We start from the raw sequence: 15,218 nt of genomic DNA, 5'->3' as shown, positions 1-15,218 counted from the left end.
GATATATGGCTACTAATATTTTTGAGATGAAGCAACAAATCATAGAAATTAAGGGACCCCTCTTAATGTTTTTTAATTGTCAAACATCTTTTCAGTCTTTATAATTTTTAATACAATTTTACACCTTTGAGGAAATTTTAAAACATGTTTATAAGGCAGCAGCCCTAAACTCAGAAAATATTCTGCAGCATAAAGAGTCATTAGAGAAATCACAGCTTTATTTGGGAAGCGTCAAATTTCTAAAGGTTTAGCAATAAGAAGTGATCCAATGGATAAACTACGACACTTAACAGCGTGCTTTCATTAAAAGAATTTTGATGTATATAACCAAAATATTACAGAATCACAGAATGGTGGGGGTGGGAATGGATCTCTGGAGATCATCTTGTCCAGCTCCCCTGCTTCAGCAGGCACACCTAGAGCAAGGGGCGCAGGAACGCGTCCAGGTGGGTTTTGAATGTCTCCAGGGAAGGAGACTCCATGACCTCCCTGGGCAGCCTGTGCCACTGCCCTGGCACCCACACAGGAAAGAAGTTTTTTCTCATATTGAGGTGGAACTTCCTGTGTTCCAACTTGTGCTTATTGCCCCTTGTGCCCAATGCCGCTTGTCCTGTCATTGGGCACTGTTGAAAAGAGCCTAGTCCCGTCGTCCTGATGCCCTCCTTTTAGGTATTTATAGGTACTGATGAAATCCCCCCTCAATTTTCTCTTCTCCAGGCTGAACAAACCCAAGTCTCTCAGCCTTTCCTCATAAAGGAGATGCTCCAGTCCCCTGATCATTTTCGTAGCTCTCTGCTGGACTTGCTCAAGCAGTTCCCTGTCCTTATTAAACTGGTGGGCCCAAAACTGGACACAGTATATATAGCCATCATGGGACTGTTTCAGCAATAATAACTGATGCACCAGCTTAAATTATTTTAATGAATCAGGTCCATACTGAACTATGTATCTTAAATATCTGTATGTATTTGCGTACCTTCTTTTCTATTTTAGGGCTTGTTTTACTTGTACCCATCACTTAGGAGTATGAGAGTGCCTTCCATCTGTCATGCTGAAATACCTCCTGGAGTGGTTCTTCTCTCTTACTGAGACAAGGTCAAAGCCATAATCAAGATATATGATTTTTCCTATTTACATTGACTGGTTCTATTTTACCTATGTTCAACTGGTTTATCTGTTTAAGAACAAATGTTTAAGAATTTTTTGTGTTTCTTATTTTTCCTTTTTTTTTTTTGCTTTCCCCTTATTCTTTCTTCCTTTAAGGCAACTGTGTAGCCTTTTCTCCAAGAGATCAACAGCTTTGGATTTGCCTAACTGAAAATTCATTTCAGTGCCAGATCCCCTGACCATGAACTAGCTTAGTATTATTTCCTACATGCTTTGCTCTGAGCTTTGCAATATACTTCATCTGAAAAGCTAAATTTGAAGGTTTTAAAGCTTTATCTTTATTTTTAACAAAGAAACTAATATTTTCACTTTTATTCAGGCAGTACTACTCATTAAGAACATATATATATTAGAATCTAAATTGTTTGAAAAAGAATAGAGTCAATATGTGGTCAAAACTCTAGTAATCTGAAGTGGACATGTTTCTACACATATTAAATCTAAGCTGTGTGCCGTACTGTGAAAATTACCTACCATCTATTTCTCCAGCATATACTTCACCAAACATCATCCAGTAGGGTTGAAATACAATATCTCGTGCCAGAGACCAAGAAGGAGGCTCCTCTGGTGAAAGGATTGCCTTTCGTGACACTCCAAAACTCAGCAGGACTATGGCCATCATGACCACAATATAGAACATATTTGCTGTCTGGAAGACATGTTTGCATGAAAGAATTAGCTGTGTTAACTATATGTAAAGGGCACACACGTTTTAGGGAAAAGTATCAATCACTGTTTTTACAAACCAGAACATAAAAACAGGGCTAATAATCTAATATGCTAGAAGGAATTAAAATATTTTATTTCTATGACCTGGATTCCCCAAGTATTTTATAGAGGTTAAAGTCATCCTGGACCAAAAAGATCACAAGTCCTACTTGCCTCTCAAGTCCATCTTAAGATCTTAAGCAAGATCTGAAAAATGCAGGGACCATACAATGGTGCTTTTCCTCAGTTATATTTCTTTCAAACTGAGAGCAAGGAATAGCAGTGAAAATAATTTTGCCTTCTAACACTGAATCAGAATTACTATGCAAGACAGAATATAAAAGTATTAATAAGATAGTTCCCAATAACCGAGAGTAATTACAGTGGGAATCTGCAGATGTCCCTCAAGACTAGGCAGCAGTTCAGCTGCAGGTCTTATACCAAAAGAGAAAAAAAAATAAGTTTGATCTCAGAGAAATTTTGCCTGCTATAATGGGATATAATTATTTGAATCAAAATGTAAAATAATAATGAGACAGTTTCCAAGAGCTAGGGGAATTATCTATAGCAGTGAGCCTGTCTGCAAGAGACAGTGATTTTTCTTTCTCCTATTATCAAGCTGGATCAGAAATTCAACTCAAATGCAAGCCTTCTCTAAGGAATGAAGCAAAAATGGCTTTTGTGAATAAATTCAAATTATGAATAAATTAGAGAGAACTGAAATCTGATTATGATCAACTCATGAACAGAAGACATGGTATTTTCAGGTAATACACTCACTATGAATAATAAGGTGACCTCTCCTTTGACCATCATTCTTTTCTGACACTTCTGATCTTTACATGTTCCTCAACAGATGTCTTAACTACAAAAATATTGCTCCAAAGCATAATACTTACCATTTTCCCAATCATTGTCAGGTATGGGCCAGCATGCTGATTCACAGCAAAAAGATCAAGGAGGCGAGTATACCAAAATATTATATCCAAGCAGTAAAGTAGTCTCCCTGCAGTTTGAACAGGGGGGTCAGACCAACGCAAGCCAAAACCAATCATAAACAGGACGATAGCTACAGAATCAGTAAAATTCCAGTATTCATAAATCCAGACCTTCACTTTTTGGCGGAATTTTCCAGGTTCTGAGATAAATACCTGAGTAGAATGTGGGAAAAAAAAAAAACCCAATGGAACTCCATTAAAATCACAGACACATTCTTTAACCTTTTCTGTCTGAACTGTTTCAGGAGATTTGGGAATGCATTTTTTTCCCCCCTTTTTTTTTTTTTTTACTGCACATTGCCAATCACTGTTAACTGAGGTTTGTACTTCATCTACAAGCCATATTGCTCAAGTATGCCATACCAAATAGCATAGTTCTTCCTAAGTAAAAATGGGTTCTGAGCCTGAACCCATTCACTAAAGAGCACATTCCTCAGCAGAAAAAAAGCAGCCGGTATAGAACTGTTACGCATACATATCATTATAAATTAACGAGTATTTTTAGCGGAATGGTCACAACCTGCAACAGCCCTTTCAAATGCCCCTGAGTCATGGAAAGTACTAACCTAACCTTGCTGATGGGAAAATAACAAATGCTTTTTATTTCAGACTGAAAATATAAAGAAAGATTCTTGTATTCCAGCAAGGACATGCTAAAAAAAGGAGTGCTGGCAACTAGCACAGTAAAGAATTAAATGTTCACTCCTTGAACTGTGAGGTGCCCCAAAGGGATTTTAAGGCTCACTGAGCAAATATGTGAAGTGGAATCTTTGGGAGGCCATAAATAAAACCTTTGCACATTGTGCAAGTGAGGCCAATTATGCAGTGCTATGTAAGATCACACTGATAAGTACCAAGCAAAGGAGAGATTTTGAAATGTTACATCCTGACCCTGCAAGACTTTATGCATAAGAACACATTAATGTAAACAAGTGATCCTACTCAATTCAGCTGGACTAACTCACATGAGGAACTAGTTGCAGGATCAGGGCCTAAGGCTTTAACAATTAGTTGATAAAATCTAGAGAAACAGAGGTTTGCAGTTACATATAACAAGGCCCTCAGCAGTTAATTAGCTGCCCATGTAAGACACCGTGTCCTACAAAGTCTTTGCCATCAGACCAGAACTAGTACATAGACAAAGAAAATTAAGTAGAAAACATGAATTTCACAGTCTCCAATGAATGTTAATGCTAGAAAGAAGAGCTGATGTTTCCACTGTCCCACCATAACATGATGCAACAGCACAACAGTGATTTCTAAAGTGCTTGTTATTTCACATTAAATTTTTTTCCTCAACTACACAATTCTTGTGTAGATTTTTTTCAATTTTATCTCACGCAGCCACAGAACTTGTACGTTTATCCAGGCTTCAACATATTCCCAGCATATCGGCTGCCCCTTGAAATCCTTCACCTCTCTCATACTGATATTGCAGTCTTCCAAGTTGTCCATTGTAACAGCATTCTTCACTCAGAACTCTAACTGCTTTTTTGCAGTTTTATTCCTCTAAAAGTGCTGCATTTCAAATGTCATATGAAATACAATCCACACTAATATTGTTTACTATGTGTCAATTCTACAGTGAAGATATGTCCGATCAGATACAATAATTTGGGAAATACGTAACTGGATTCGTCCTTAACCTCAGGTTTGGAATGCAAGTCATGCTCAGAAGCTCAGATCTAATCAACTGCAAATAACTGTGATCAATTCTGATTTGAATATAATTTTTCCATGCCCAATTAATACAGCATTAAAAGCTGATGATGGTTTTTTTCCAGTTTCATTTATAGAGTATCAGTTGGGCTTCATGGAGAGCCATAGATTATTCTACATGTAACACCTATATAATTGATAACTATGTCCACACTCAAAGTAAATACGTAAAGACAAATTCCATATTCATTATAAGAAATCTAATGGTCCACTTAAAAATATTAGGAAACAGGTGGCTACAACTGGGCTCCAAATCTCAGCTCAGCACAATCACTCTTAAGCGATCTGCACATTCCCACTGGCTTTACACAGAAAAACAGATATTTAAGGACAAACTCTAAGATGCACTTTCAAAGCCCAAAGACCATACAAATACTGGTCTTCACATAAAAGCTTTCTCAGAAATAAAAGCCCTGTATAATTCTTTCCACTCCTAATTTCTCTACAAAAACAATGCAGGACTTGGCACTCTTCAGTTAATGGTGTTCTCTGGTGTATATTATATCCTCTATAGATGAGAAGAGTGAATGGAAAAACTTACCTCCCTGACTTTTTCAATAGCAGTGCTGAAAATATAAATGATAACAAGCCACTCTTGCACACTTGGTCTTGGTTCCATCTTCACTAACACAGTGTAAGTGAAAAGCATGAGAAATGCCATGTATGCCATCTACAAAACACACAGTATATAACCGATATGCACGAATATAACCAACAAATTTCTGCAAACATACTAACAGGTGATTAGTCTGTTTATATGTATTCAAACTACTGGGGCACTGTCACATTTCTGAGCCCAAAATCTTCTCTCCAGTTCTTCAAAGTATTTTTTAGAGAAATATCCTTAAACACCATTTGGAAATAGGCACTTCAGTGCTGAAAAAATGGAAACAGAAGACAAACTATTGCAGTGCATTTTCACTTAGGCTGCAAACCCATATATGACACAGACTATTTTATCTGCACACTATCACTTGAATGTAAAGGCACTGCTATGCTTTTAATCTAATCTTCTGTAGGAGCAAGTAACCATTCTCAAAGCTACGTGAAATACTGCTGGCTAATCAGTGCCTTCCAAAACACAGGAAGAACAATATCAGGTGGAAATCACATATTTTAAAGGTGCCAGAACACACTACAAATGTATCTGAGGTAATAGATTAACAACCTACAAAGTAGTTAATGACATCCATTTAAAGGAGGAACAGTTTATGTACATGATGGTCTGATCCAGCAGGCAGCCTGGTCTTAAATATCTTAAGCTTTACTGACACAAGGTTAGTTACAAAAATTGTTTTAATAAATGTATATGTCTCTTTAGCAAATGATCTCTTACAGATTAATATTCACCCCTTCAGAAGCGGTTCCTAAAGAAAGGGACACAAATATCTGTGAGGTATTTAAGGCCAACTTCAACTTTACCTCTACATGTGCAATTAACCATGTAAAAAGCTGTGCTCCGATTTTTCTTTAGTTCCTTATAATTGTTCCTGTGTTCTTTTTTGTTTATTTTTCTTCAAATGCAGCTGCATGATTTTAGCAGAAAAACTTTTCACTTAATTTTGAGAGAAATATTCAAATCCCTTCCCATCCAACCCCACTACTAAGCGGCTACAAATCCATGCTAGGCAAAGTAAAAGCAGTATCAAGTGGTATTTGAAGGATCAAAGGAGGGTTTTGGCAATCCAAGTTCTAGCACGAAGACCAACCGTGTGAAACCAGAACTTGACAATTGGTGCGTTGTAGAACTCATAGATTTTTCTAGTGCCCGGCAGGTTTCCATCTACTCGGCTCTCATCAGACTTCTGAGCAATCTTCTCCACATCATAATCCTTCTTTAAAACAAAAAAGCATTTTAAAAGTAAGAAACCATGGTCTATGATTACAAAGGTTGTGTCATGTTAGAGGGAAGACAGGCACAGATGAATAAGCTTTGCTCTGAATATACGGACCATTACTGTATCTTGATTTTGTCTGGTTACAATCATCTCATTTGCAGTAATTAACATGCACACTTTTCTGCTGTAAATATTCATTTAGGGTTTGTTCTTATGACTACAGGCAGTGGACTGGGTGTCAGTAGACCTGAATCCATTCCTGTTTTTGCCATACAGTTCTTTAAATCTTTAAGCAAAGTCACTTAATCACTGTGTATCTCGCTTTCCCTATCTGTCAAATACAGATACATAACAACTCCCAGTACAACATAACTGTGTAAGCTAAAACACCACTGTCAACTGTGGCACATTCTGAAATAAGAGAATAAGCTTCACATTTCCACTCATGTGTTCAGTTGCACAGAAAATGTCAAGGCAGTGAAATTCTAAACACAGAATCTAATTGGTATTTTTGATGTATTGTATGCCTGATTAGAAGAAGAGGATGAAAGACGTATTGTCTTACAAAGATCTGCCTACAAAAAATACAAGTAACTTCTTTACTATCTTCAGTAAAATAAAAACAAACAAACAAACAAAAAAGAGCAAACACACTTGATTCTGCATCCAGAGCTTGACACTCGCTTGACTACCCCTCTGAAGTACAAATGTCTGATTGCTGCTGAAGCCTAAGAAGAGCTGCAGACACACAGCAGTGGGCAACTGAAAAACCAGAAGTTGCTGAAAGGAGTTTTCAGACATGACGGAGAGAGACCTGGGGGAACTATAAATTGCTAATAGCTGGGGGAACCAACCTACCTTGTTCAGTTTTGTTTCAATGCTGGCCAATTGCCTGGTCTAATATCAATGCTAAAACTCACTGCTACTAGACATCTACAGTATAGCACTTTTTATGTGACACATTTCTCCCTAATACACAACATTTCCTTGGTTATCAGGGAAAAACTGATATTTTTTTCATCAGATTAGTCTCAGCTAAGTGCTAAACCAGAGAATTTGATACACAGAATCATCGCAGTGAGTTAACATCAGATCTCTAAGGTGAAGGAGAGAATTTGTCCCATGAAAGTGAGCAATTTCCAGCTGCAGCAGGTCACTGGAATTTGTGACTGTGTCTGAAAGATGCTTTATATGGCACATGTACACTGTTGAAATCTTCTGTATGTTCTTCTATAATATTTCATATCACAGTATTTAAGAAAAAGCAGTAGCTTGGCCTTTTGCTTTAAACAATACTCTATATTAGATAAAATCAGAAGTTAAGCTTATTGCTAACACAGGAAGGAAGCAGCCCTGTCTGAGGCAGGTCAGAAAAGTGCTTATACACATTGCTCTGCTGCCTTCTGCCACATTGCAGGGGTGGTCAGGCTGCAAATAATTAAAATTGGCCTGTACGCTGTATCATAGTTGTTACCTAAGCCCACAAAAAGCATTTCTAAACTGACTACATTAGACAGGCACTGCCGGAGATCTTCAAGGAGAAAATGCAAGTGTGGCGTTGACAGGCCTGCCATGCTGCTTTGAAAGCCCTGAACAACAATCTGTTCTCTTTTATTTTACACAAAATGAAAGTTAACTGAGAAGGTCCCAAACAATCTACAATGCTTATCTGCTGTAAGATAAGCAGAGCAGAGCAAAAAAGATTGCCTCCAATTGTCACTTGACAATCCTGTTGTCACTGGCTAGCACCTCACCAACATGTCACAGAATTACAGAATGGTGGGGGTTGGAAGAGACCTCTGGAGATCATCTTGTCCAACCCCCTGGCTTGAGCAGGGGCACCTAGAGCAGCTTGTAGACACCATTTCATATGTATCAGTTCTTATGCCAGTCACCCCGACTTTTTGTTAAGGTGAAAAATTATGTTGAAATGCATTTGGGAGTAAACTGAAAGTCAAATCTTTGCTCCTCAAAGCAAAGCTTTCACTGACTCCATTGTGGAAAGGATACAGCGCAAAGGCTGCTTTATCAGTACTGGAGTGTTATTCCTTTAGAGCTTTAGTAAGATCATATTAACTTGTGTGCAAAAGGATATATGGCTACTAATATTTTTGAGATGAAGCAACAAATCATAGAAATTAAGGGACCCCTCTTAATGTTTTTTAATTGTCAAACATCTTTTCAGTCTTTATAATTTTTAATACAATTTTACACCTTTGAGGAAATTTTAAAACATGTTTATAAGGCAGCAGCCCTAAACTCAGAAAATATTCTGCAGCATAAAGAGTCATTAGAGAAATCACAGCTTTATTTGGGAAGCGTCAAATTTCTAAAGGTTTAGCAATAAGAAGTGATCAAATGGATTAAACTATGACACTTAACAGCGTGCTTTCATTAAAAGAATTTTGATGTATATAACCAAATTACAGAATCACAGAATCAGAATCACAGTTCCCTGTCCTCCTTCAACTGCGGAGCCCAGAACTGGACGCAATACTCCAGATGTGGCCTCACTAGGACGGGGTAGAGGGGGAGGATAACATCCCTCGACCTGCTGGCCACACTCCTTTTAATGCAGCCCAGGATGCCATTGGCCTTCCTGGCCACAACAGCACATTGCTGGCTTAGCATCAACTTGCTGTCCACCAACGTTCCCAGGTCCTTCTCAGCAGCACTGCCTTCCAGTAGTTCAGCCCCCAACCTGTACTGGTGCATGGGGTTGTTCTTCCCCAGGTGCAGGACCTTGCACTTGCTCCTGTTGAATTTCATGAGGTTCCCCTCGGCCCAGCTCTCCAGCCTGTCCAGGTCTCGCTGGGCGGCAGCACGGCCTTCTGGTGTATCAGCCACTCCTCCCAGTTTTGTATTATCAGCAAACTTGCTGCGGGTACACTCTGTCCCTTTGTCCAGGTCATTGATGAATATGTTGAACAGGGCTGGACCCAGTACAGACCCTTGGGGAACACCACTAGTTACAGACCTCCACCCAGACTCTGCTCCATTGATCACGACCCCCTGAGCTCTGCTGTTCAGCCAGCTCTCTACCCACCTCACTGTCCACTCATTTAACCAACACTTCCTAAGCTTACCTATGCTTATGTTATGTTATGAGGATGTTATGGGAGACAGTGCCAAAAGTCTTGCTGAAGTTGAGGTAAATAAGATCCACTGCTCACCCTTCATCTACCCAGCCAGTGGTGCCATCATAGAAGGCTATCAGGTTGGTGAAGCATGATGTCCCTTTGGTGAATCCACGTTGACTACTTCTGATAACCTTTTTTCACTCTACGTGCCTGGAGATGACCTCCAGAATGAACTGTTCTGTCACCTTTCTGGGCATGGATGAGAGGCTGACTGGTCTATCATTTCCCAGGTCCTCCTTCTTGCCCTTTTTGAAGACTGGAGTGACATTGGCTACCCTCCAGCCCTCAGGCACCTCTCCTCTCCTCCAGGACCTTTCAAAGATGATGGAGAGTGGCATAGCAAGAGCACCTGCCAGCTCCCACAGCACTCATAGGTGTTTTACCTCTTTGTCTGGAAATTCTCCATATCTGCTGTCTACCTCAGACTGAAAACTTCTGGAAATTTTCAATTCAAGGAATCCTTTGTGGAGAATGAGAAAAAGAAAGGACAGGCACTTCTGCTTAGCTGAAGTCTGGGGGAATTCAGATCTTAAAAGGCAAAGACTTCACCTCCACAGACAGGCCTAAGAAGGTCTTTTGTGCAACCAGAGGTCCCTGCAGAGTGTTTCAGGACTCAGTTCAGGTGACTAAATCAAAAGCACAGTGCTTCTCTTGTGCTTTAAATGGCATCTCTGCTAGTTCCAAGCAATGCAGGAGTAGAGATACCCTGTTTTCAGAAGGAGGGCAGCAGCTAGACCTCTGGAAGGGCTGTCATGTAGTTCAGGAAACAAATTCTCAAGGAGAGACTAAGAGAAAAGGATGGCCTTGGAGGGTGGGAGAGGCTGTGGCTGAGATGTGGGGCAGAGGCTGCTGGCCAGGCAGAGTGGGGGAAAGGACTGAGTTGGAGGTGATGGGACCCGGACTGCCTCAGTTCTGCTGTTTCCCTGCTTTGGACAGCTCCACTGGGCAACCTGAATTGAGTTTTATGGGTTGATTTTGTGTACGATATGAAACCATTCTTAGATTATTTAGTATACAAGATTACATAGGTATTTATCTGCAGCTTTGTGCCCTGAAGTACATGCATAACTGACAGATAAATATAATCTCATTACACTTTTGTGAGGTTGAGAAGGATTTTCTCATTATGGCCAGTACAGAAGTATCACCCAGGACAGATGAAGTAACTTGTCCAAGGCCACTTCAGTCTGTATCCAAACCAGGGATCAGACCCCTACTTCTTGCAAATTGGGCCCTGACACTTCCAGCTGATCACCTTCTCCTCACTCCTCAGGATTATACTGTGGTAAACAGACAGACCTGTACACAAAAATGACTGATCATTGCAGACTAACCAGAGACAAAACATCTTTAGAGCTGGCTGGGCTCTGATCCCCATGATACCATGTGAACTGGTGGAAGTCTTGAGACTGAGGCACATGAGACATTTCTGCCTTGCTTTTAAACTCCAGCATCAAGATGGTGGGAGGCAGGAGAATACTCATAATGACCTAAAAGACAGACACAAGATTCAGGAAATTAATTTACCTGTGATAGCATAGACCTGAGGCCATAGTCAGCATGCATGGGGCCAGCACAAACCCAGTGCAATTACACTGGCCTGGGAGGGAGCCACTGGTGTAGGAAATCTCTGTATCACACTCCTACAGTCTGTGAAGAACTGTATTGCTCTTGACTGTTTTGTGACTTATGAGGAAAGGCTGAGAGACTTGGGTTTGTTCAGCCTGGAGAAGAGAAAATTGAGGGGGGATTTCATCAGTACCTATAAATACCTAAAGGGTGGGTGTCAGGATGATGGGACTAGGCTCTTTTCAACAGTGCCCAATGACAGGACAAGGGGCAATGGGCACAAGTTGGAACACAGGAAGTTCCACCTTAATATGAGAAAAAACTTCTTTCCTGTGTGGGTGCCAGGGCAGTGGCACAGGCTGCCCAGGGAGGTCATGGAGTCTCCTTCCCTGGAGACATTCAAAACCCACCTGGACGCGTTCCTGCGCCCCTTGCTCTAGGTGTACCTGCTGAAGCAGGGGAGCTGGACAAGATGATCTCCAGAGGTCCCTTCCAATCCCTACCATTCTGTGATTCTGTGGCTTTGAAGAGTGTTATGGTATCCGAGGATACTTCAGATACTGCTCCCTGTGTCTGGAGGGCATTCCTCCCATCAGCAGCTCAGCTGGAAAACCAGCAGTGGAGGGCAGCGAGAGCAGGTGGGCAGAGACTGAGGGGTACTGAGAGAATGGGAACAGCAAAAAAACCCTCACAAAATTCATTCTTCTAATGTCCTTCCATGGCTGGTCTTGCGAAGAAGTAAAACAGAAGCAAGTACTGTCTTCCCTCTCACTTTTCTTTTCTCTGTGCACATTCCAATCCATGCGTAAGCACATCTGTCTGAAGCTGCATTAGACATGTCCATAACCACAAAGACATGTATAAAGCATCTAAACAGCATCTAAATGCTCAGAAAAAGCTACAGTGATGTTACCTTAAACCAGGAGTTCTTCCGCATCTTCAGGCGTCCCATCCACATATCGGTCAGCAGCATCTGTGTGCAAGTATGGGATACGAAAGGCCGCAGCCCCACGGACACTGCTAGTTTTAAGCAAGTTGAGTTGCTCCAGTTTTTCAGTTCATAGGTCAGCAACTTCATAGCCATCTGCTCATTTTGTTTGAATGCTTTCTCTAAAACATCTAAAGCAAGCTGCCCAAATTCCCTAGAGCAGAAAGGAATTAATAGTTAATATAACAGGGCTCAGTCAAAACTCAGAATCACTACTGCAAAGAGGTTGGTTTGAAAGCTCCATTAACTAAAGTTCATCTAACAATCTCATTAAGTATGCCTTCTCCCACTTTTCCCATTGCTTTATCAATATATCCAGTGAAAAATAATTTGGGGAGTAAATCTATTTAGCCCTAATCACAAGGTTTAGGGTCATCCTGATTTCTGTTTTTTGTTTGTTTTGTTCTTAATCTCACTCAGTCATTAAAATGGACCCTATGAAGTTCTGTGTATTTCCTTCAAGAACATACTCATCACCACTGTGGGCAAGCACTGCAGGCAAAAGCCTCTTTTACACTGGCTCTTAAATGTCTCTGTAGGGAAGACTCCTCAAGGAAGATACACCTTCCTTTAAATTAAGCTATGGAGCTGCACGCAAAACAAGACAGAACGTCTTATTGTACTCTGAATCTGAGGTATGAAGTCTACAAAGCATACAATATGTCATTAACAAGAAAAACTACCAGAAAACACTAACATGAAACCACAAACTTGAAGAAAATTCTTGGTCTACTTCATTTTTTATTCACTCAGCTATTTCAGCATACATTTTTCTTTAGGTCTTACACAGAGCAGGATTTAAGCACTGATTTTAGTTTGCTCATTACCATATGCTATAGATTTGAAAAGCCCAACACATACATTCCATATGGCTTTTTAACAAGTTGAACTGGAGGAGAAATTGTAAGGGAAATTTCAATCTTCCACTTGACCATTTAGCAGACATCACTCACCTATATTTTAATTTTCAATTATGCAACTAGGTAACATGCTAATAGTTTTCCCTTAACTCTTCACTGCACTGCACACCAATACATAGCTCCATTATATAATATGAATAGTGGTCGGCTGAAACTATTTCTTTTACACTCTGCAGTCCATGGCACCACTAACCTTACAAACTCATAGTGGATTAGGAAAACATCTAACCATTCTAAGCACTGCAGAAGTTTATTAACTAAAGTGAATGGACAACTCATACTTTGAGTACTTCTTGAGTTCTTCTGAAGTGTCATCCACCATGTTGCTCTGTTTAGCTTCATGTGCCATTGCCCTGTAGAGTTTACAAGCCACAACTGCTTTGACCATGGCTTCCTCTCCATGCTGCCAGAAGAACATTGCCATCTTTTGCCTTTTCATTAATACTGCCCAAACCAGGAGGTCATTATAGGGGTAGATAAAGCCAGATGACTCATAGTTCTCTGCAAAGTTTATATCCTCTTTTGATTTCTTCTTACACTTATGAAAAGCAGTGGTTCTTTCCTAGAAATTTGTTTTTCAAAAAAGAGAGAATCTCAATGAATGGTTGAGGTTCAGTTTCATGTAAATAAAACTGCATGAAAATCTGAATTGCAAGTGGCAAACTATTCAATCGTTAAGTCATGAACCACAGCTAGGATCACGTTCAAATTACCAATGCTAGGAATCTGGTAAAATTAGTGGAGAAAAACACTCCTTGCTCTGTACCCATGCCATTTATAGCCTCCCCTCCATAAAGTTGGGCAGTCTCCAAACCCCATGATATCAAGATCCTACTGTCACTCTTTTCTTGTACTTCTGTCATGAGAGGAGAAAAAGCAACAAGCAGGCTGAAACATACACCATAGACCTGTGATACTTAATGAAGATTTTTACTGTCTGCCACACTTGTAATGTAAACTTGCCATACATTCACACATGGATATTTCTCCATTAAAGGCAAAGAAAAATTCTTACTGGTATAAGTGATATTGTCTCAGTGCTATAATAAGTTAATTTGGGCTCAGACTAATTCCAATAAAGCCATTTAAAATCATTCTACTTTATGTTTTATCTGTCAGGTATACATATGTGGTGATCTTTGCCCTTTTGTAATTCTTTCTTTGAAAGAAAATACTCTGTCATCATTTTCCAGATATCAGAACTGTAGCTTTTCTTAGCAGGCTTACTGTAGCTACTTTAATCATGAAAATAATCAATAATGAGAAAACATCAGGAAAGTCAGAGGACTCCTACTGTTGCTTCCAAATAAGAAGAGTTTTCACCCATGCCTGATGTTTAGAAATTTGGTGATACTATGTTTCAGTGAACAAAAGCCCTTAGCAACAAATGTATGGAAGTTAAAAAGTATCACAGGGGGAGTCTGAGCTTGATTTCAACGTTAAAATTGCAAGACCTGTACTTCATGAACCATGAGCAGTAGAACATTGCTTCCACTGGAATTTAAGTAGAATTATGATTTTAATTTAATTAAGTAGAATTATGAAACTAACAGCCTGACCAACATACATCTAAAATCTCTCAATAAAATGATAGCAGCCTACTATGTCCTAATCAAATTCTAGAATAGGCAATTATATTACCTTGCATTTGTAAGGCTGTGCTGTTCTGAAGAACTGCGAATGCAAAGTATTTTCAGCAGATCCCATGCTGCTACCTGTCTGATTACTCTGATGAAGGGAATGAGACAGGCTTTGAGAAAAGCTGGAGAGCACTCTCTAGATCCAAAGACATATCACAAAACACAAGGAGAGAAATGCAAATTAGAGATGTAGTTTAACTGTACTTATCTCTGATTGCAATGGTGCCTGTAGAAGTTATTCAAAGACTAGTGAGTCAGCAATCACTATAACTACCACTGGAACTTATACCATCAAGGAAAAAGTACCCTGTTGCACATCTAATTTAAAAGTATATATTTTTCTGAATGTCTGAATTCAAAATGCTGATTTCCCCAATAGCATCCACCAATTACAATAACAACAGGGCTTGCACCGGCTTGGAACTACCCAACCTGGAAGCTCTTCTGAATGTCTACCCTTATAAAAAGTGCCGTAATCCCTTCAAAAGACAGAAGTTCTCTGAACTTTTTGCTGACCGTTTCCTACAAAGG

General features: G+C 39.7%; 1 protein-coding gene across 9 annotated transcripts in view; it reads right to left on the bottom strand.

Annotated features, from left to right (window-relative positions):
- Positions 1-15,218, bottom strand: part of TRPM6 (transient receptor potential cation channel subfamily M member 6) — a 97,619-nt gene that overhangs the window by 35,378 nt on the left and 47,023 nt on the right. For all 9 annotated transcript variants that reach the window (XR_010370752.1, XM_064439392.1, XM_064439390.1 and 6 more), the window contains 8 exons: positions 14,689-14,823; positions 13,329-13,609; positions 12,053-12,281; positions 10,905-11,060; positions 6,302-6,427; positions 5,134-5,262; positions 2,775-3,026; positions 1,642-1,816 (listed from right to left, as the gene is read on the bottom strand). Coding sequence is in view for 8 of the 9 variants with exons in the window: in XM_064439392.1 (XP_064295462.1) it covers positions 1,642-1,816; positions 2,775-3,026; positions 5,134-5,262; positions 6,302-6,427; positions 10,905-11,060; positions 12,053-12,281; positions 13,329-13,609; positions 14,689-14,823 (1,483 nt within the window). In the remaining variant the exon portion in view is untranslated. The remainder of the gene's footprint in view (positions 1-1,641; positions 1,817-2,774; positions 3,027-5,133; positions 5,263-6,301; positions 6,428-10,904; positions 11,061-12,052; positions 12,282-13,328; positions 13,610-14,688; positions 14,824-15,218) is intronic.

This window comes from Phalacrocorax carbo, chromosome Z, assembly GCF_963921805.1.
Source record: "Phalacrocorax carbo chromosome Z, bPhaCar2.1, whole genome shotgun sequence".
In the NCBI taxonomy this organism is placed as follows: Eukaryota; Metazoa; Chordata; class Aves; order Suliformes; family Phalacrocoracidae; genus Phalacrocorax; species Phalacrocorax carbo.
This window is presented reverse-complemented; position numbering and strand designations above follow the sequence as displayed.